Consider the following 21,970-nt stretch of genomic DNA (forward strand, 5'->3'; position numbering starts at 1 on the left):
CAAACATTCTTAAAAGAAAGCATGTTTAAATGCAAGTCATCAATTTTAATCTTGTTAATGTCACTCATGACTGTAACTGTGCTTACTGGACAACTGTACATTATTAGACTTCTGGAACACTGAAGTACTGCCAGTCACTTGTTACAGAAGAGCGGAAGTTTTTAAACTTCTGTCCCTCAAAGACTGACGTACTTGTATCCTAAATTCAAAATAGAACAGTCACGTTTCAGTTGATGCCTGAATTTAAACAGAAAAGTTAGTTTAACTGACCATTTCTCACATTTCACAACGAAGACTGAAAGTAACTTTGCTCATTCCAAAACATTTCCATAGCAGACTGCTTTAAGACATCTGAGGATCTGAACTGCTCCTTTAATTAACTGCAGATGCAAATACTTCTAATAGTATTGGGTACCAGTACTAAACATAGTCCGTATGGACAACTTAACAGGAAGTGACAAAAACATATCTGCCTGTGTTCCAGAGAAACGCTGGCAACTCAGCAGTGACATTAATAAATGAAATGGACAATAATCCTTGGTCAGAAGCAGAAGTGAACTTATGCTACCCTTGTGATTACAGTTAAATCAGATATTTAACCACTTGTTAATTAAAAAAAACAGAACACAGACACAAAAGTCAAACACATAACCAGAAGTTTATTCTATTTCTGTGCCTTCTGTAACTTCTTGCCTTTTTTAGAAGCCTGCTTCTGGAGCTTCTTCATTTCATGCTTGATGATCCTGTTTCTCTGTTAAAAACAAATCATACTATTAATGAGAATGAAAACATTAACTCTTCATAAACATTATTCCTTAATTTCATTTCCAAGCTTTCGGGTTCTGCACTTTTGGGTAATCAACCTTTGCTAACCAGATTACATTTTACTAAGTGAGAGAATTTACCATATATTACACATAAAACATTAAATTCCACTTAAAACTGTTCTGATGATCTACCAAGTCACCAGCATTGTTCTGGCTGGTAATTTCAGCACATCATCATAAGTAACATATAATTGAGTTTATTAAAGAATGAAGTATTAACAGCAACCCATCAATAAGATCTGCTCTGCAGGCAATTCCTTCCTCAGCTATAACTTAGAAGACTAACACACAGATCATGTGTTTGACCAGCAATCAGATCAACTGCTTAAGAGAAAAGGGTGGCCAAAGAATTCAGGGCATTCACACGCTCTTTGGGTCATTCCATAACCCAAGCCAGATATAAAAGAAAGGCTTTTAAGATAAGTGGTTGACTCTGAAGCAAAAGCTACAAGCATTAACTACATAAAAGAAAGTACACCCAAACACTTACCATTTTCTTTGCTTTCATGACCTTGTAGCGATCAAAGTCAGTCATTTTGGCTTTCTGTTGGGAAAGAATCAGTCATGAAGTTCTGATATAAATGTACGTAAGTAGTAAACTTCAATGTCTCAAAACATTTCACAAGTAACTCTGAACACCTTCAAATTAAACCAGTTCCAGAGGTATAGCTAGTCTTAACTATTTAAGGCTTTTCCCGAGAAGCCACGGTGCAGAAAACAAAGCAAGTAACAGAAACAGCTGAACAAAACAAACCTTTACTGTAAAAGCATAAGAAGGCTGAAAGCTGACAGGCACAGAAAAAGCTGGTAACAACTTCAAATAATCTGTGCCTTAACCTACAAAAGAAACTGCACAGTGTATTAGACTGTACCTAATTTTAATGGCTAGAAGTGGTACGACGTGTATTACTCATGCAGTCAAAAACTGTACCTTTTCTCTGGCTTCAATCTTCTTCGCCCATCTTGTAGCTGCCCATTTTTCATTAATATTCTCCTTCTCCCAGGCAACTCGCACATGCTTCTGACGAGCACTGTATTTGAACAGTCAGATAATTATATTCACACTGTCTGCAGAAAAAAGCTCTTCACTGACAGCAGCCCATAACATTTCGTACAAAAGATAATCATCCTTCCACATTGTATGTGGACTATTTTAATGGCTACCTTTCACCACATGCTAAGTCAGCAACACACATGCTTCTATGGACCAACCTAACATTTCGCTGTGTAAATGTTTGGCCAGGACTGAACAGATGAGCAACCTCAAAAGGCATTCTAACACAATACTACAAGCATTGCTCTAGAACCAGAAAAGCAGCAATTTTTGACTCTAAATTAGAGAAACTCATACAGTAACTAAGCTACTGAAAAGAGAATGAGTTCAGCTTCCTACAATTCCAGTACAGCTCTATAGGTAGGGAATATAGTTAATGTCTGAAGGTGATCTAAGCAGTAGTTTAAGAAGCAAAGTTACACAGTATTGCTGTAACTGCTGCTGTAAGTTGCCTAGGGCACTATGTTGTTTCCTTCCTTCCTTCCACTTTTCGGAATAGCGGTTATCAGTCAATATTTACAGTGAAAACTTAAGTATTCAACTGGTAACATGGTCTGCCAAGTTTCCACTACACACACATTTATCAATTTAATCAACATTATATGAACTTTCTATATTTAGCAAGCACCAAACCACATAATTCAGACATTAAGTGACAGCATGTCTTACACAGGCCAAAAAAGACAGAACTCACCTGTGTGGGAACTTGAGAACAAAGTCAGTGAGCTGCATGCACTTGAAGGGCATAGCTTGCCTTCTGACACCACTACACGGGCCATCAACTAGTGCCTTAAACAAGAAAATAAGTATTTATTGCAGTTTTCCCAATGTGCTTGATTGAGACAGCAGCTTTGTAACAATTTTTAACTACCACTTGACAACAATGGTCTGAAACAGAAACAAGAGTTGTGCAGCCAAAACTAGAGATCAGTAAGTCTTGCATATACAACCCAAGCTTTACAATATAAGACTTCTAAAGGCCCATCCTTGTCTTTGGGAAAACATCTGAACTAGAAAAAGTACACGGAAATAAGATTATATGCTTCCATCTTCCTCTTCTCTGGCTTTTTCAGAAATATTAATTGAAAAGAACCTCCAATGGTATCACTTCATTCATAAGTTTTAGACTCCAACTAAAATCTACTTGGTCACCACTACTCCCACAAGAGTTCTAAGACCTCACACTTCTAATTAATCATAATAAGTATGTAGGAAATAATGCAAGCATCCCTATCTTATTTCCCAAGAATTCAATGAAATCAGCTTTTAAGACACTTACAGGAGTAAAAGAACGGGAAGAAGAGACAGCAAAGAAGGAAGTGTATCACTTGCCAATGGAAAAAAACTTACTACTTGAAGTTTCAAACAGCAATGCCTGCTAAACCCCTTCTTTCTGACCACTGCTTATTTCCTTGAAAAACCATTCACAGGATGTTTCAGTACACAAGCGCCTTAAAAAAATAAAATAAAATAAAGAGGAGGAGGAAGCTGTGCTGCTCTTAGCTTACCCTGTTTTGGTCAATAACATCCACAATTGCCACCAGCTTGCCAGCATGAGGCCCGAAGGAAATGAAGGCAACCCTGCCAATCTCGACGAAGCGCTTGAACACCTAGGAGCGACCAGAGCCGGCACCAGTCAGGCCAGAACACATCCGCCGCCGCCAGAGGCCCAAGCGCTCAAGGCCGCAGCCCAAACGCCCGCACCGCACGCGACCCCTCCCGCCTCACCGACGGCCTCACGCTGCCACCCGCAGCCCGGCAGAGCCAGGAGCCCGGTGACGGAGCCAGCGGCCCGGCGGCAGGCGCAGACACCCCCCCCGCCTCCGAGCACCGGCCGAGCCGCGGTGGCGCCGCGCCGCGCCCCTCCCCCCACGCTCCCAACGGCCGCGCGCGCGGCCCGCTCTCAGCCCAGCGCGGCAACGGCCGCCCGCCTGTCCCCTTCCGCCCCGACCCCCTCCCTCCCTCCCTCCCTCCCTCCCTCCTCGCCGCCGGGCCGGGCGCGGGGAAGGAGCCGCCCGGCGCCCCCAGGCAGACGGCACGCGGGAAGACCCGGCCGCGGAGGCCCCGGCCGCACGCACGTACCATGATGGCCGCCCGCGAGCAGAAAGGGAGGGGCGGCGGCCGCGGCGCGCGGAAACCGCTTCCGGGCCGCCAGTGCGCAGGCGCGGGGAGGCGGGGCCGCGGGGCCGCCTCGGCAAGCGCGCTTGCGCAGAACGCCTTCCCCTCCTTATAGCCGGGGGAAGACGGACCGCTGGCTCCTGTCAGAGCGCATGCGCCCTAAGGGGACGGCGTGGAGGGGACCTGCCCGCTTCTCGATGCGCATGCGTGTGTGTGGGGGGGGTGCGCTCCGGTGTGGGGTGGGTGGGGAGGGAAGAACGCACCCTCTGCAATCCCCGCCGAGCCCTGCAGCTGCCCGCTGGGAGCAGGAGCAGGGCCAGGCCACCGTGCCCAGAGCTGGGGGGAGAGCGAGCGGGAGACCGGGGGAATCGTTCACGCGTGGCTGAGCACCAGAAGAGAGCCAGCCTAGCAAGGCAGCAATTGCCGTCAAGTTTTAAGTTTACTAAGAGACTCATGGGCAAGTCAGCAGGACCCTCGCCGCAGCCCACAGCTCCTGCAGGAGCGCATTTTTGCACGTTACTCCAAACACTTGGATGGATTTTCTTCGCTTTATGCTCAAGTCAAACATTTGGCCTGTGCTGTTAAAGCTGAAGAGTCACTTCTGTGTGTGGCAGAAAAAGGCATCAAAGTAACATTGGTGTTACAGTGCACAAGCACACTACCAGAAGAACCTGTTCATTCTGTTCTCGGACCATGTTATCTCACAGCTTCAGCGACAAGTGTTACACTGATCTTCTTACTTTATTGCTCAGTACCTATTGCCAAATAAATTACATTTACCAGACAACAAAGATAGCAGGAGCTCTCTACTATGCTTACAGAACTGGACTGTTCCAACCTTGATAATTTTAAAGCAGAGCTGCAGAGATGGCAGGCAAAATGGAGAGATGTTCCAAGGGACAACCAGACAAACAGTGTCCTTGCAATGCTCCAAGAACTGAGCTCAGCATGTTACCCAGAGCTCAACGCTGCCCTCATTCTTCTGGCCACTATGCCAATCAGCGCTGGTACTGCAGCAATTCGGCTGGGGACCCTGCAGACCATCGGGGGACATGGCAGAACAGCTCTGCGGGTGAAAGTCAGCTCAGTCAGCTAGCTTTGATGTACATTCATCAAGATACAGACATTAATCTGGATCACATTTTGCAGGATTATTACTCACATGAACATGAGCCAAAACACTTGCTATGAGAAAGAAGGGCGGAGGGCTACTACGATGATGAGGGGACTGGAGCATCTCTCCTGTGAGGGAAGGCTGAGAGAGCTGGGCCTGTTCAGCCTGGAGAAGAGAAGACTGAGAGGCGATCTCATCAACGTGTACAAGTATCTGAAGGGGGAGTGTCAAGAGGATGAGGCCAGCCTCTTCCCCGTGGTGCCCAGCAACAGGACAAGAGGCAATGGGCAATGGGCACAAACCGAAACACAGGAAGTTCCACCTAAACCTGAGAAAAAAATTCTTCACTGTGAGGGTGACAGAGCACTGGAACAGGTTGCCCAGAGAGGTAGTAGAGTCTCCTTCCCTGGTGATATTCAAAACCCGTCTGGATGTGATCCTGGGCAATATGCTCTAGGTGACCCTGCTTGAGCAGGAGGTTGGACTAGATGATCTGCAGAGGTCCCTTCCAACCTCAACCATTCTGTGATTCTGTGAGTAAGCAAAAAAGTGCAAGCAAAAAGCACTGCAGAGGGCTAGAAAATAGGTCTGGCCTTGATTCTTTCGGGTTTGCTGTCAACACTGGAATGAAATATCCCAATTTAGCTGTCTAAAACATAGTGTTTATGACTGTTTATATGGTTTTGTTTTGATAATAAAACAGTGCAAGTATAAAATGCACTTCAGCAATTTTAATTGATGTGAATATTTTATGCAAGTGCTCAGGAAACTGATCATTAAAACATTAATAAGCACTTAACTCCATAAGGTATTTTTGAAACTCCCATCCAGAATACCATTATAATATTGTTTTACTGTGTGCTTTAAAATAATTATACATTAATATGTGTATTTACAGAGTTATCTTTAAACAACTGGTTCTAGACCAAGTCTGTAGGAGATAATGAATTTTGGATTTTTTCATTTTGCATTAGTTTGGAAAGATAATACTTTTCATTTTCTTCATTTCATGTAACACAACTCTCTAGTACTTACTGAGAGTACAGAAGGAGAGTACCTAAAAAAGCCCTGGTCTTTTAATGACCCTTGCATGTTTTATGGCAGAGATAACTCAAATGTCAGTAGTGACTGCATTAATGACTTGGTGAGTACCTGAGAGCTAAATCTGTACTTGGTGAGTACCTGAGAGCTAAATCATAAGTTATATGCCTGCATATCTACCTCTCTTAATCTCATAAACAACTAGGAGGGGCATCATAAAGAAATACCAAGCTCAGACTGTGGCTTAGCATTATACATTGAAAACAGTTCTAGAGCAAAAACACAGGGGTATGAAAAATGGCAAAGTGCTAAAGCTCCCTCAGAATTGATAGGAGCATCTCAATATATCATGTTGGACTGTTACCACTTCATGAAAGCAGTGCTTTGTGTATATAAAAATGAAGCATAAAAACAGGCCTTAAAAACATTTTCTTCCATGAATGTACTTAAAAACACATACACTAGGCCTGCACAAATTTTGCTGAGCAAGTAACTGTAAATACTATCTTCCTGTTACTGCATAGAAGAAAAACACTTATAAAATACAAGGGGGCATTATTTGTGTTATGGAAATATGATACATCATCTTCATTGCCATTCAAGTGAACATGAACTGTTCCTGAAGTAATAAAAAAACAAATTAAAAAACTGAATTAAAATTCCCCCAATTGGGATATGATTGACTATAACATTCAGTATTGTTTTGTTTATCTCTTTTTCCCTTCCTCTTAACTGATCGTTTTCCCCTCTCTCATCAACGTTGAATGATGCTATGCAGCACAAGTTAGCTTTTCTTCTGCCAAGTTTGCATATTGCTTTATGAGAAGTTTATGTCACTTGTGCTCCCCTTCTGGAACATCCATACGCATTTCATTTCTCATTTGTTTCTTCTGGTCTTGCTACTTCTCTATAGCTGAGGCTTTGCTTTGTATTACATAGTGCTGCCGCTATACCCCCTGCTCAACAACTCTTTTTCAAACCAATCTGTCACTCGCTCTACTCTCTTCAGTGCCTGGAAATTTGTTCTTCTCTTTGGCACATACCTTTCAGATCTACATGATGGCAATGAAACTGAAGCAAGCCCTAAAAAGTTTCAGAGTCCCTGAATTAAATGTTAACAATCTTTAAAAGCAGAAGCTGTATTAAAACTGTAACTATGAACACTCCCTAACTTTATGTGGATCCCATTATAAATTTTATACATATATATATGTATATATAAAAATCAAAATAGTGGCTTGGTTTTAATCACCAGGGTTTCCTTCACTGAAAATGTGGATTCTGGGGGTAGTGAGCACTCTCCACTCCAAAATCTCCCAGGATTAGTTTTGTAGCTTGCAAATTTCCATTCCCCAGAAAAGCATTTCAGAGATTTCTATCCGCTAACAAGAATAACTTGCCTACCAGGATGAAAATATTGGTATTGAGCAAAAGATGAAAAAAAATACACCTGACTTAGTTTTTCACAATTTATTTTTATTTGTTTTCATAAGGAGGCAGTAAAGAGTATAAAAAGATTTTTTTTAAGATATAGTTTGGATATATTCCCAAATCCTCAGCCCTTTACTGACTTTCCCAACAGAATTGTCCAGTTATAGACAACAGGACAGTATTACCAGCTTAAATCAGGTTCTGCCTGATGCTTACAGGAGGATTTAGCTAGCGTGACTGAAGTGATTACCATTCCAAGTGCCCCACCTCTCCTCCAGAAGTAACCACAGTACAAACAAGGACAGCCAAGCAGGCTGTGTGTCTAAGCCATGCTTTTTACCTGAACGCTAAACTGTAATCATGGTGCAGGCTCAGAAAGAAGCAGTAAGCTGAGGTGGTGCAGCTGGCTGGTGGAAGTTGAATAGCGTCAGCTTTCCTGGCTAGAACAGACAGGAGACATAAGACTGAGCTCTAAATCAGGATGGGTATCACAGTAATACTGTACAAGATTATATAAATAGGGAGAAGAGGGAAGTAGTGAAGAAGAAAAAGAGGAGGTGATGCATGGAGGCAAAACTTTATTTAAACAGATGCTAGGTCTATCCCAGCAAATCTGCAAGTCCAAATTTTGAACAAATTTACTTCTTTAGCTGCCAACTCAGACAAGTATAATGAGGCGATCTTCTCAGCATACACCTATTCTTTCATTTTTGCAAAAGCACACATCTGAACAGCACTACTGTTTTCAAACAAAACAAAAATTTTGTAGGGCAGGTAAATTTCCCAGAATACCATTATCATCAGATACTGGCAGCTGAAGAAAACATTTCAGTGCTCAACATCTGCTTCTTTCTGTAACTGCCTATCAGCTCCCTTTTTCCTTCTTGATTGCAGTTCTAGATCCAGCAGACAGAAGATAAGGCTTTTATTTTATACCAAACTCTGATGTCCAGTGCACTCGGAACTAAGTTTTTATGTTCTGTCAGATGCAACCTGGGCACCACAGAGTACTTCAGCACCTTGTAATACCTTTTGCCTTGTTTTAGGTACTGCTACTCCACTGAGAGTGGCAAGTCACAATAGTGTACTGACAGGGAAGGAACAAAGACCTCACTGCCAGTCCTCTGAAAGTCCATATATTTCCTTTTAAATCATCTAGCAGCTTGTGAAAAGAAAAAGGAAGCAACAGGATAACACAGAAACAAAAGATACAAATTGAAGTTATTCACAGGTAAAAATAGCCACCGTTCTTCTCCAATCTCATAACCTAATCACTATGGGGAATAGGTGAAGCAGGGATAAAAAACACATTATGAAGTATGAATTCATAATCCAAGGTTAGCTTGAATTATGAGTGTATGCATGAGCAAGTAGATCCCTTACATGCAACAAACCTGCATGGAAACTACTATACGCAAGGCCTCACAAGCTTTAGGCAGTTGGCAGTATCCTGACTATGGCAATCTCCCTTTTAATTTATACTTTCTCATACTGAAAAGCTCAATGCAACATGTGCGAGCACCTGAAAGAGCAAGGATGCAAGCAAGGGGGCTGGCACATAGAGGGAAGCAATCCTGTCAGGACAGAGAGGGAGAAATGTATTTAAGTGATTGCCAGAAGCTGCTTGTAGGAGATTTGGGGAAATACATTGGGTGAACAGAGCTCTATGCAGGTACTGAATCTGAGCAACAGGAGATGGCGGAAGGTGGGGAGGGAAGTGAAGCAGAGATGCTCATTTCTCCTCTTGCAGGTCTTCAACAATACAATAATCCCTTCTTTCTGCTAATTCCAAAGACATCTTCCCCTCACAGCCTTTCAGACTATACCAAGGCAATAGTAAGAGAAATTAATGGAAGCACTGTAGAAGGGGAAGAGATCGTAGATGACATGGTAGGAGGCTTTTTCAAGGTTTCGTTCAGAAGCCAACTCAGGAAGACCAAAGCTATACAAAACACGGGCAGGTAAAAGGGGTACTGATCTTGAAGGGCTTCTTGGGCTGCAGGCAAAATTGCAGTCTTATAATTTAAGGGGATAAGAATGAAAGTTTCGGGGCAGAAGGCCTAGGCTTTGAAGGAAGTCAGCTATTCAGAGCATGAAGGCAACAGCACTCCCAGGAAAGCTTTGGAGTTAATGCCCTTGACAGAAGCATCTGCCTGGTAGACCCCAATGATGCTGAAGGAACGCCGAGGCTGGGGCAGTAGAAAGGCTCGTCGAGGCACTACAGCTTAGGACAGTGGCTGTGATTCTAGTGGATCTGTGTAGTGGATTCCCGAACCCACTAGACAGTGCTCTGCTGGCCCTATCTCTGCCTGCAGTCTGGCTCCAGATTCTCTTGACCTTGAATGAAGGGCTGAATTTAACTTTTGGCACACTCACGTTAATGTTTCAGAAGGTCCCATGTCCTAGACTCTATCCAGACAGTCAAAATAACATGTTTAAGACAAGTCTGTACTGACTATGACTGTCTGAGATCAGCAAAACAGGGAATACAAGTCAACGTTTCAGTATGAGAAATTACAAAAAAATGCTTCTGTGAAAGTTAATTAAAAAAAAGATACCGAAAACTGTTGCAGTCTGGAGGTAACTATGACATCATTACAATTAGGTTCAGCTATTGAAATGTGAAAGGATTTTGTTCCACCTTCAATGCAAATCTTAGGTACCGTAACAGAGGCTTTCCGAGATCACTATTGTACTTAAAAAAAAAAAAAAAATACAGCTCAGTTTCAAAATGGGCTTGAAAGTCCTGAGGGTTGTCAGGAGTTTATTATGCCTTTATGTAGTAGACCTCACTCCATTTTGAACAGCAATGAAAATTCTTTCCCAGCTGTTCCCTGTTTGGGTTTTTTTTTAGTGTCAGCACTACAAATGGGAACATTCACATTCTCTTCTCCCACAATTCCTCCTGACTTTTTCTTTAATTTTGTCTTTGAACAATAGCCACCCCTGACCAAATGCATCACAACTAGAGTTGGCTAGTTAACAGAGAGTTCATGGACAGAAATCAACACATACCTGGCAGGAAAAGACTATTAATCCTTCATCCAGCAAAGTAGAGTATCCGTCCACATTTTCTCTGCTGAACTCCGGAAAAAACTAGTTTTACAGCAACAATTGCCACAATTCTTTCAAAAGCACTCCAATTCACCATATCACAGATGCCTTCATGTCTGTTGTCTCCTGTATTTACGTTTCTGGTCCCCAAGACCCCTGTCTTTATTTCTCCTTCAACTTTCAAAAATAAAATTCTACATAACTTAATAGCGCTAAAATATTTTTGTTTGGTCTTTAAAAAGTTCGTTCACTCTGGAGTAAATACTTGTTCAACATGACTGATGTTCTTCTGGTTAGATGGTACAATACACAAATAAACAAGGAAGATAAGACATAACAATGCCATAGTTGTGAAGAACAGGAGGAGCCCAGTGAACAAAGAAGGTTTCAGAGGTAACTGGATCAACTTGCCTTCTGCTGGAATCATGTTGGTGAGGCTTAGCATGTAACCAAGTGACCATGCTATACTGTTGTTACCAACCTGAAATACAGATAAAAGTGTCCTACTCCCATGAACTTCAGAGTCAAGAATAATAGGTTCCAAAAGCTGAACAGCTGATGTTGCCAACTCTCTCTCAAATTTTAAATAACTGCAGTTCCTGAGGAACTTCTTGCTCCTGAGCAGCCAGCTATCCCAAATTCATTTGACTTTCCACCTTTATTATAGGTCATCCCTCTCTTCTGATCTTCTAGATCTGGCCCAGATCTGGGCATGTGATTAAGGTTCTTTTCCTTGCTTTGCATTCACTAACTAAAAGGAGATACGTGTTTGGCATAAGCCCAAAAAAACAAACCAAACCAAACTAAAAACCTTTTTGATACATATTCTTCAAGACGATTGTGCTTTTATATCTGGGGTAGCTTAACTGATCAGTTACATTGGACCTTATTACTTTTAGTTCTTTGAAGGGCAAATCTAGTTAAGAGGATGTGGTCTTACCTTTCAGAAGTTTCATTTTATTTCAATGCAAAATTTAGGTAACAAACATGTTAATTTTAAATAAGCCTTTTTTTTTTCCTAAATATTTTTGTAGTCTTGGCTAAATACAGGAAAATGTTGCTGTATTTGGCTGCTCCTATCTGCTGGGGCCAACACCAGATTTATGTAAAAGACAAGACAAATCCACCCCCCACCAAATTCAGATTAAGATCGCAAAGTAAACCATATGCTGATTTTCTGATTGAAGGGCTGATCTCTGAACACTTCTTCAGAGCTGCTAATAGCTGTTCACCAAAGGAAAAAGGCAAGATAAACCTATCTGATTCCTTAATACACCATAACTGAGTATGACTGCTCAGGAAATGCTGTTTATGATCTCTCAGTGACAGTTTGTCAGCAGGCCCTGCATTTAATAACTTCTTGTATGAAGACCCACAGCCTATTCATTTGTTGCTCTTACGTGCAAGCACTGAAGCACTTCTAAACTCTGTATGGAGATTACAAGATAGTCTGGGACTGTGTTTTACAATAAGACTCTGTACAGCAGCAGAGAATAGACAGATAGACTGTAGGGCACTTCCTGATGTAACAGCCAAGCTTACATAATGGGTCACGCCCTCTGACTTGGAAGCAAAAATTTCTTAGTAGTAGCTTTAGAATCAGCATACAGCCTCATCCCAAGTACTCCAGTTTTTAGGAGCAAAATCGAGAGAGAAATGTAGCCATGACACAGAAACATTATTGTAAGCCTCCCGGGTCTGCCAAATGAAAGCCAATACCCCAGCAGTACGCGTTCTTATCCCAGAGTACCAGATTTCAACACAGATGGTGTGCCTGATGATACTCCCCCACGTCCTCATCACCACTCACCAGCTACAAACCAGCTCTGCTCATTCTCCCAAAGCTCTATGAGGAGATGGAAAAGTAAGAGTTCTTCTGTAGCCATTTCTCCTGTCCACCCCAGCAGAGTTAGCTCAAATTGACTTTGATTGGAGAGGTGTCCCAGGCAGATCACAGCCCAGAGCAAGCCAGTATTTTAAGAGACTGGGCAAGGTTTAAAACAGTATTATTTGATCCTTTCTTAAAGCTCCTTAAAAGGATATACCGTCACCAAATAATGTTGCAGCCCCTGGAATCAGCCTGGAATTGGTATTGAAGCTTGAAAAGTGGCTTTGTTTTATGCCAAATATTTGACAACCATTTACAAAGGCTGTCTACAACCACTATGTTTTTGTAGGCTGCTGCATCTTCTGTCTCCTTCTAAGTTTCTTTGGATTAAAATAACAGTAGGAGGAAATGATTATTACTCACCTCTTTTTGGAAATGTATCTGGGGCCAAGTTTCTGCATCAAATTTATAGCCATGTACAAGCAAGTAATAAATGAAGTTTGCTGAAAAACAGTAGGATCGAGCATATGTTTCTTCAAATTTAGGCAGCATAAACTGGAGCTGAAAACAAAAGGTTTTTGTAAAACATGTAAATCACGGCAAACAATTGTTGTTTTTTTAATAACTAAGAATACGTTATACTCCAATTAGAATTTATTAGCATTTCTCAGAAACACCAAGTAAAATTGTAGACAGCTAGACATGAAGATTTACAGTGAAAAGACCCTGACAGTGATATAGTTCATGTGGTAAAAAGTGATAATAAACATAAAACTGCACATAAAAGATTGGGAATGTTATGGTTCCTAAATTTTCTGTCATCTTTACAGCATGGTTAAAACTGTGGTAGGAAACTGCAGCCACAAATCTCCTTAAGAAGATCACAGACAGCGTCAACCTTGCATGTGGTAGCCAGCTATCAAACTTTGATGATGGTAAATTACAATAGGAAACGCGCTAGCAACAAATGAATACAAACAAGAAACCAGTTTGGTGATCTGAGGTATCTCCCTGCAAATTTAAAATACATCTGTCAATTTACTCAAGGCTCACACCAACGCAGCTGAGATCAGAACAGGGCAAAAGGAATATTGCACAAATAAAAATGTACAATGTTAAGAAACTTATATTAAATAAAGATGCCTGCAAATTACATGGCATATGTTACATCACAGGACTGCTCTTCTGATGGCAATTTTGGCCTGAGATGCCCATTTAAAAGATGAATATCATCTGGAATTCACAGATGCAAGCTTTGATCTCCCACTCTGATGTGAAAGTGCTGTTGAGAATCCCAGTGGTTACAAGAAGAGCAGGACCCAAGTATCACAGCATATACACAGCAGCCCATGAGAATGCTAAAAGTCACATATAGACACATTAAGCAAGCTGGAAAGTGAAGAATTGCTGCATGAAAGCAGTATGGAAAAGACCATGGATTGGCAGTATGGGCAATTTGGTTTACTTGCTGTTCTTAGCAATAGAAATAAATAGAAAAAAAAAAAGCAGACTGTATTTCCTTAAGATGATCTCTGTGAAGACAAAAGTGAAAAATAAATCTGTCTTCCACCAGTACAAATTCTTCATAGCCAAGGTTCATTCCAAATCAAGTCAATGGAAAGACTGGCATCAAGTTTGTCCTCAACGGGATCAGGTCACTACTTAGTAAATGAAAAGTCTAAGTTCTTCTAGTCTTAACTGCAAGAAAACCAATACTGATTTTTTCCAAGGTAATTTTCTCCCTTTACAAGAAGAAGAAACTTGACTATTAAAGCTGTCTCACAGGTCTTACCCAGAACCGTAATGACAATAAGCAGTCCCTCACGTTCCTGCCCTAAATGCATGAGGAATATCCAGTGCAGTGGATTTCACTCATTTAGGTGCCCGATTTATACACTACTGTCAGAGTCAAACTGAGAGGCCTACCCCTAAAGCACTTAGCAAGCCTACATAAACTAAGCACCTACATTCCCTGAACTCTCAGTGGAGAAAGGCTGCCCGAATCTTCCTCTGTGGGATATCAAACACACTTGCCTAACAGAAGCTTCTCATTCCATCCAGACTGGATCCCACCTTAATCTGCATAACAGCTGCACAAAGCAGATACCTACTTCAAACACCATATATGCTACTGAAAACACTATTTGGTTTATAGACTATTTTCCTAAGTCCTTTAAAGAGATGGTAGTGATTTCAGATAGCACCAGGAAGGGGTGAGAATTAGAAACCTGCAGCTTAAAACTGTAAGTCAGTCAAGTGGGATCTTTCATGTACTATTTATTATACCAACAAGCTAGGCACAAATACAGGAAAAGAAGAGCTCCTGGAAAACATACCATTTATGGGCTACAAAAACTACAAGGATCTATATTGAATAGTGCAAGAGCGTTCAGAGAACCGAGTTCAAGGCTTCTTTATAGTGCTCTCCTCCGTGACAAAAACCGTTTCTTATTGAAAAGAACCAAAATCCCTATATGTCTTTTAATACAGACAATTCTCTGTAGCCAAAGCAGAGGCCTGTTGCACCCATAAAAGTGGAAGCACATCAAGCAGAATTTAATTAGCATTAGCTTGTTTTGAACTTAGACATTAGCACATTAATATAGCATAACTGGTAAACAATGTATAAGCACTTTTGTACCAACCCACTAAAAACAGTATTGCCATTAACAGTAACAGGCCACGTGCCTTTTGCTAACTGGGCCTTGTGCTAACTGGGCAAGATCCCAATCGTGGTCTGCAAGCCTCTTTATCAGCTTGTGTAAACTTGTTGTGTGAATCAGAGCTTGGTACCTGGTGTCTCTTGTTGTGATGCACAGTTTAAATACCAGAAAACAGCAAAAGCCTTGAATATGCAGGCACTGGTCGAAAACAGAACTCACTAGTGCTCACTTACTGGTCCCTGCAGAAGCTGAACCTTGAGAGCTGGGGAGGGACTGCTGTGGCTTTAAGAAGCCACAAAGCAAGTAACAAAACAGCAGAGAAAGAGGATAAGGCACCTGCTACGGCCAGTGGAACCCTAGGCCTCATGCCTGGGGCAGAGTGTAATCCAGGAGGAGGCCAAGAGCTGGGAACTACCTAAAAACTCAACGGTTTTTTATAAAAGGATGAGATCCTGAATTTTGGGGGCAGGGGGAAGATGCTCATTCCTACTTCCCTCCTTGATGATCACCTCAGCAGCTAAATCTACCAAGGACCTCAGGCATCAGCGCTAACTACACTGCATCAGCTCCGTGGTATGGTATAATCATAGCTAATATAGGGTAGAATTGTTAAGTACTAACTGCTCTGAATACATAGCGATAATGTTGATAACGAGTATGATCAATTTGTGTTGTTAATTAATGTCAGTCTAACAAAGTTTTGTTTTAAAGTTTAAATTGGCCTGATTTATCAGTCTTCTACACGCTTTTGTCACAGCAATCTCTTACTCCCCAAGATACGTAAACGTGCACCCACATATATTCACCTGCAACACCCCTTAATTCCTCCATGACATTTCAGCTGTACTAAGCTCAGAAACCAAAGGAGGGAAATGCGCACACTGCTTGGCCACATTTCACTATAGGCTGGAAACCCAGCTTAGAATTCTGGGGAATATTTTTTCAAACCTAGTCCAAAATATGCTCTAGAGGACCCTGCTTGAGCAGGCAGGTTGGACTAGATGATCTCCAGAGGTTCCTTCCAACCTAAAGCATTCTGTGATTTTGTGAAAGGTTAATCATCCTAGAAATAATGCATGACTTGAAAAATAGTGGAAAAGCAAATATTAAGGCTGATACGGACTTTTTAGAAAGTTCTGAATACTTCTTCATGCCATGCTCTTTTCATATCTCCCTTTTACAGATACCAAGAAAAGTACCCACCTGGACCCAGCTCTGTGCACAGAAAAACCACATGCTTGAATTGAAGTCTGCCAGGGAAAAGTGCCCAGATAAATTCAAAGCATTAATTGTATAGTAGAATCCTGAGAAAGCCTACAGAAGTGGAGAGGATGAAAGGCTTGTTACTTTCAGAACTACAGAAATCAAAAGCAAAACAGAAATGTTCAAAAAGAAATGCTGTGTTCGCAAACCTACCACAAAATTCCCTTTAACTTTTGGTTGATGGATTCCATTGAATGGGCAGTCCCCTCTGTCTCTGCAAGCAGTGAAGTTAAATAATAAAGACACTATCTCCTGGCACAGACCTGGGTCTCCTGTTCCATGGAATTTCACAAGCTGGTTCGGGTAATAATTTGCTGGTCTCAGAGACTGCGTGCAAAGGCTGCCATAGAAGTACTTCATTGTGAATGTAGTCTCATAATTCTGAGGGTAACATGGATTATCCACTTTGGAACTGGCTCTTGACTTCTGAGGACAGGCAATAAATGTTACTCAGAAAGAATTAATCTGACATTTACTACAGGGATTTTTTTAAACCACATATGCATGTATTCTTGTTCTCTGCCATAGCGGATCATTACAACATTGCTGATCACTGTAATTCACAGACGCTCCTTTCACAAAAACATTACTGGCAAGATCAGCAAAATACTCATAGGGCTAGTAGGACCATTTTGTCAAATCAAACAACACTCAACCCAGACCCCAACAACTTTTCAGCAAAGATGAAGATCTTTATGTGAAACACAGGTGCACTTGTCTACAACTACGCACAACAGAGCTCTCACTGAGCTCTCTAAACTCCACCAAAGGGAAGAGAATACAAGCCCAAGAACCTTCTCAGAGAGTTACAGAACACCTGCAAGAGCAGCATAGCAAAGGTTCTTAAACATACCTGGAGCAGCAATGCTAACAACCTTTTCTCAGCTTCATCTCTTCCATAACACTGGAAGCTGTGAGTGTAGACATTGTAGTCATAACCATACAACTTCACATGCAAGGTGCTATTGGAGTTATCCTGAAAATCCTCTGAGATAAAAGAAATTTGAGTGGAAGCTCCTCCAAGATCCAGTGCACCCATGGTCTCTTTTCTGTACGGATGGACCCATGCCCTCCAAAGGTTTCTCTACATTTAAAAGCAAAAAAAAAAAAAACCAAAAAGATTAATTAGAAATATCATCTGCTTGCTCTTCCTTCAAGCTTTTCTACTTTTTACTTAGTTTTTTAAATATTTTTTCCTCTCTTTCTCCTTCATCCTTTCTAAAAAATCCTAGCTCTGAAGAAAACTTGAAGAAGATTTTTAGATAAGAGGGATGTATTTTTACAGAGTGAAATGAGCTTGAAAGATGGAAGGAGGAATGCGGCATAGCTTTGAACTCAGAGAAAAGGACAGAGAGCGCAGCCAACAGAGGCAGCGAACAGACGCAGCAGTTTGCACAGCAGTTCGCGCAGAAGGCAAAGAAGGCACCTCTCCATTTTGCACAGTGGTGTGTCCTTCCCTGGGGCATGGTGATGACACGCTGCAGAGCACATTCCCCAGTGGCTGCTGGAGGTGCTGCATCGGCTGTGTCTGAGGCTTCAACCCAGACAGACCCTCTGACTGCAGATGCAGCTCTGCAGGTGTCAGGCTGCAGGGAGTGCCTGGGGCCTCTCCGTGGGGCCTGGGCTGACAGTCAGCTCTCCTGTGTGAGGTGTGCTGTGGTTGACCAGTTGCATCACCAGATAAAGGAGTTACGGGAGGAGGTTAGTAGGCTGCGTAGCATCCGAGAGGATGAGCAGGAGATTGACAGGGCGTTCTCAGAGACTGTTCAGCTCCAGGAGTCCCCAGCCCCCACTGCAGCGGAGTTGTCAGAGGGCTCCGCACCGTGTGTAAAGGTGCATCATAACACTGTTGAAGAGGGCTGGAAGCTTGTGACCTCTTGTAGAAGGAGAAAGGCTCTTGCTCCTTCTCAAGAGTTGCCTGTGAAGAACAAGTTTAGCGCCCTCCAAGCTGAGGAGGAGCTGGGCATGGCTCCAAGGGAGGCAACTGGCCTGGCAGACCCTGTGCTGTGCAGGAACAATGGGAAGAAGCAGCGAGTGATTGTTGTGGGTGACTCCCTGCTGCAGGGGACAGAGGCACCTATCTGCCGACCTGACCTCTTGTCCAGAGAGGTTTGCTGCCTGCCAGGGGCTCGAATAGGAGATGTCATGGAAAGACTGCCAAGGCTTGTCCATGCATCAGACTACTACCCTCTGCTGCTCTTCCATGTGGGCGCTAACGACATGAAAGGCAAATTGGAAGCCATCAAACGGGACTTCAGAGCTCTGGGAATGGTGGTGAAGGGTCTGGGAGCCCAGGTTGTTTTCTCCTCAATCTTACCTGGGAGGGAAAAGGACGGGAGGAGGAGTAGACGAGTTTTCCAAGTTAACAACTGGCTGTGCCACTGGTGTTGGCAACAGGGCTTTGGTTTCTATGACCATGGGACCCTGTTTGAAGATCAACAGCTGATGGGGAGTGATGGGATCCACCTTACCAAGCGGGGCACACGCGTCTTTGCCAACAGATTGGCCAGCCTGGTAAGGAGGGCTTTAAACTAGGCCAGATGGGGGAAGGGGAGTGGTATAGTGGCAGGAAAGTCAGTAAAACACCGCTCAAGTCAGGATGCCTCCAGCAGGTGCATACAGCCAGGGGAGACAGCATGGATCCTCTTGCACCTCTCCTGGGAAGCTTGCATGCTTGACTGGCTCTCTGAAATGCCTATATACCAATGCACGCAGCATGGGGAATAAGTAGGAAGAATTAGAGATCTGTGTGCAGTAACAGGGCCATGATCTCATTGCAGTGACAGAGACATGGTGGGATAGTTCACATGACTGGGATGCTGTCATGGATGGCTACGTGCTTTTTAGGAAAGACAGGCCATGAAGGCGAGGTGGTGGAGTTGCCCTTTATGTGAGGGAGCAACTAGAATGTATGGAGCTCTGCCTCGGGGTGGATGAAGAGCAAGCTGAGAGCCTATGGGTAAGGATTAAAGGGCAGGCTAACATGGGTGACACTGTTGTGGGGGTTTACTACAGGCCACCTGATCAGGAAGAAGTCGTCGATGAGGCCTTCTACCGACAGCTGGAAGCAGCCTCACGATCACAGGCCCTGGTTCTCATGGGAGACTTCAACCACCCTGACATCTGTTGGGAAGAGAGCACAGCTAGGCACAAACAGTCAAAGAGGTTCCTGCAGAGGATTGATGATAATTTCTGGACTCAGGTGGTGGAGACACCAACGAGGAGAGGTGCAATGCTAGACCTTGTACTAACAAACAAAGAAGGTCTAGTTGGAGATGTGAAGGTTGGGGGCAGCCTTGGCTGCAGTGACCATGAGATGGTGGAGTTGAGGATCCTGCGAGGAGGGAGCAGGGCAATGCGTAGGATTGCAACGCTGGACTTCAGGAGAGCTGACTTTGGCCTCTTCAGGGACCTACTTAGGGGAATCTCATGGGGTAGGGCCCTAGAAGAAAGAGGGGTCCAAGAGAGCTGGTTAATATTCAAGCATCACTTCCTCCAGGCTCAAGATCGGTGCATCCCTCTGAGGAAGAAGTCCAGCAAAGCAGGCAGGAGACCTGCATGGATGAGCAAGGAACTGCTGGCAAAACTCCAGCAGAAGAAGGAAGTACACAGAATGTGGAAAAGGGGACAGGCCACTTGGGAGGAATGTAGGGACGTTGTCAGAGTGTGCAGGGATGCGACAAGGAAGGCTAAGGCCCAGTTGGAATTAAATCTGGCAAGGGATGTCAAGGACAACAAGAAGGGGTTCTTCAAATACATCAATAGCAAAAGGAAGCCTAGGGAAAACGTGGGCCCGCTGCTGAATGGGGCGGGTGCCCTGGTGATGAAGGATACAGAGAAGGCAGAGTTACTGAATGCTGCCTTTGCTTCAGTCTTTGCTGCTAAGGCCAGTCCTCAGGAATTCCAGACCTTGGGGACAAGAGAGGAAGGCCGGAGAAAGGAAGACTCTCCCTTGGTGGAGGAGGATCAGGTTAGAGATCTTTTGTCCAAACTTGACATCCATAAATCCGTGGGCCCCGATGGGATGCACCCACGAGTGCTGAGGGAGCTGGCGGATGTCATCGCTAGGCCACTCTCCATCATCTTGGAAAGGTCCTGGAGATCAGGAGAGGTGCCTGAGGACTGGAAGAAAGCCAATGTCACCCCAGTCTTCAAAAAGGGCAAGAAGGAGGACCCAGGAAACTAGAGGCCTGTCAGCCTCACCTCCATCCCTGGAAAGGTGATGGAACAGCTCCTCCTGGAGGTCATCACTAAGCATCTGGAGGACAAGAAGGGGATCAGGAGTAGTCAGCATGGATTCACCATGAAATCATGCTTGACCAATCTGATAGCCTTCTATGACGGAATGACTGGCTGGGTAGATGAGGGCAGAGCAGTGGATGTTGTCTCCCTGGACTTGAGCAAGGCTTTGGACACTGTCTCCCATCACATCCTCCTAGGTAAGCTCAGGAAGTGTGGGCTAGACGAGTGGACAGTGAGGTGGATTGAGAACTGGCTGGATGGCAGAGCTCAGAGGGTTGTGGTCAGTGACGCAGAGTCTAGTTGGAGGCCTGTGGCTAGCGGTGTCCCCCAGGGGTCAGTCCTGGGTCCAGTCTTGTTCAATATATTCCTCAATGACCTGGAGGAAGGGACAGAGTGCACCCTCATCAAGTTTGCTGATGACACAAACGGGGGAGAGGCTAACACACCAGAAGACTGTGCTACCATTCAGAGGGACCTGGACAGGCTGGAGAGGTGGGCGGAGAGGAACCTCATGAAGTTCAATAAAAGGCAAGTGCAAGGTCCTGCACCTGGGGAGGAATAACCCCATGCAGCAGTGCAGGCTGGGGGTGGACCTGCTGGAAAGCAGCTCTGCAGAGAAGGACCTGGGAGTCCTGGTGGACAACAAGTTAAACATGAGCCAGCAGTGTGCCCTTGTGGCCAAGGCCAATGGTATCCTGGGGTGCATTAGGCAGAGTGTTGCCAGCAGGTGGAGGGAAGTGATCCTGCCCCTCTACTCAGCCCTGGTGAGGCCTCACCTGGAGTACTGTGTCCAGTTCTGGGCTCCCCAGTACAAGAGAGACATGGCACTCCTGGAGAGAGTCCAGCGGAGGGCTACCAAGATGATTAGAGGGCTGGAGCACCTCTCCTATGAAGAAAGACTGCAAGAGCTGGGCCTGTTCAGCCTGGAGAAGAGAAGACTGAGAGGCGATCTCATCAACGTGTACAAGTATCTGAAGGGGGAGTGTCAAGAGGATGAGGCCAGCCTCTTCTCCGTGGTGCCCAGCAACAGGACAAGAGGCAATGGGCAGAAACAGAACCACAGGGAGTTCCATCTGAACCTGAGGAAAAACTTCTTCACTGTGAGGGTGACAGAGCATTGGACCAGGTTGCCCAGAGAGGTAGTGGAGTCTCCTTCCCTGGAGATATTCAAAACCCGTCTGGATGTGATGCTGGGCAATATGCTCTAGAGGCCCCTGCTTGAGCAGGAAGGTTGGACTAGATGATCTGCAGAGGTCCCTTCCAACCTAAACCATTCTGTGATTCTGTGACAGCACAATGATCAAAGCACTGAACTAGCCAGATCAAAACCTGCAT

At 43.9% G+C, this 21,970-nt stretch overlaps 2 protein-coding genes across 5 annotated transcripts in view; both read right to left on the reverse strand.

Moving 5' to 3' along the window:
* Positions 1–639: 639 nt before the first annotated feature.
* On the reverse strand, positions 640–4,193 carry RPL14 (ribosomal protein L14). The gene is made up of 6 exons (XM_068935567.1): positions 3,964–4,193; positions 3,390–3,491; positions 2,576–2,670; positions 1,759–1,858; positions 1,318–1,371; positions 640–751 (listed from the first exon to the last, which is right to left on the reverse strand). Exons 1-6 carry the CDS (start codon positions 3,964–3,966, stop codon positions 665–667), a joined length of 441 nt encoding a protein of 146 aa, XP_068791668.1. The 5' UTR covers positions 3,967–4,193; the 3' UTR covers positions 640–664.
* Positions 4,194–7,496: 3,303 nt separating this feature from the next.
* The window catches only part of ENTPD3 (ectonucleoside triphosphate diphosphohydrolase 3), an 83,099-nt gene continuing 68,625 nt past the window's right edge, over positions 7,497–21,970 (reverse strand). For all 4 annotated transcript variants that reach the window (XM_068935575.1, XM_068935574.1, XM_009687881.2 and 1 more), the window contains 5 exons: positions 17,247–17,477; positions 16,547–16,819; positions 16,334–16,444; positions 12,891–13,028; positions 7,497–11,120 (listed from right to left, as the gene is read on the reverse strand). In XM_068935575.1, the coding sequence (XP_068791676.1) occupies positions 10,887–11,120; positions 12,891–13,028; positions 16,334–16,444; positions 16,547–16,819; positions 17,247–17,477 (987 nt within the window). In that variant the 3' untranslated portion in view covers positions 7,497–10,886. The remainder of the gene's footprint in view (positions 11,121–12,890; positions 13,029–16,333; positions 16,445–16,546; positions 16,820–17,246; positions 17,478–21,970) is intronic.

This window comes from Struthio camelus, chromosome 2 (genome assembly GCF_040807025.1).
Source record: "Struthio camelus isolate bStrCam1 chromosome 2, bStrCam1.hap1, whole genome shotgun sequence".
NCBI lineage: Eukaryota > Metazoa > Chordata > Aves > Struthioniformes > Struthionidae > Struthio > Struthio camelus.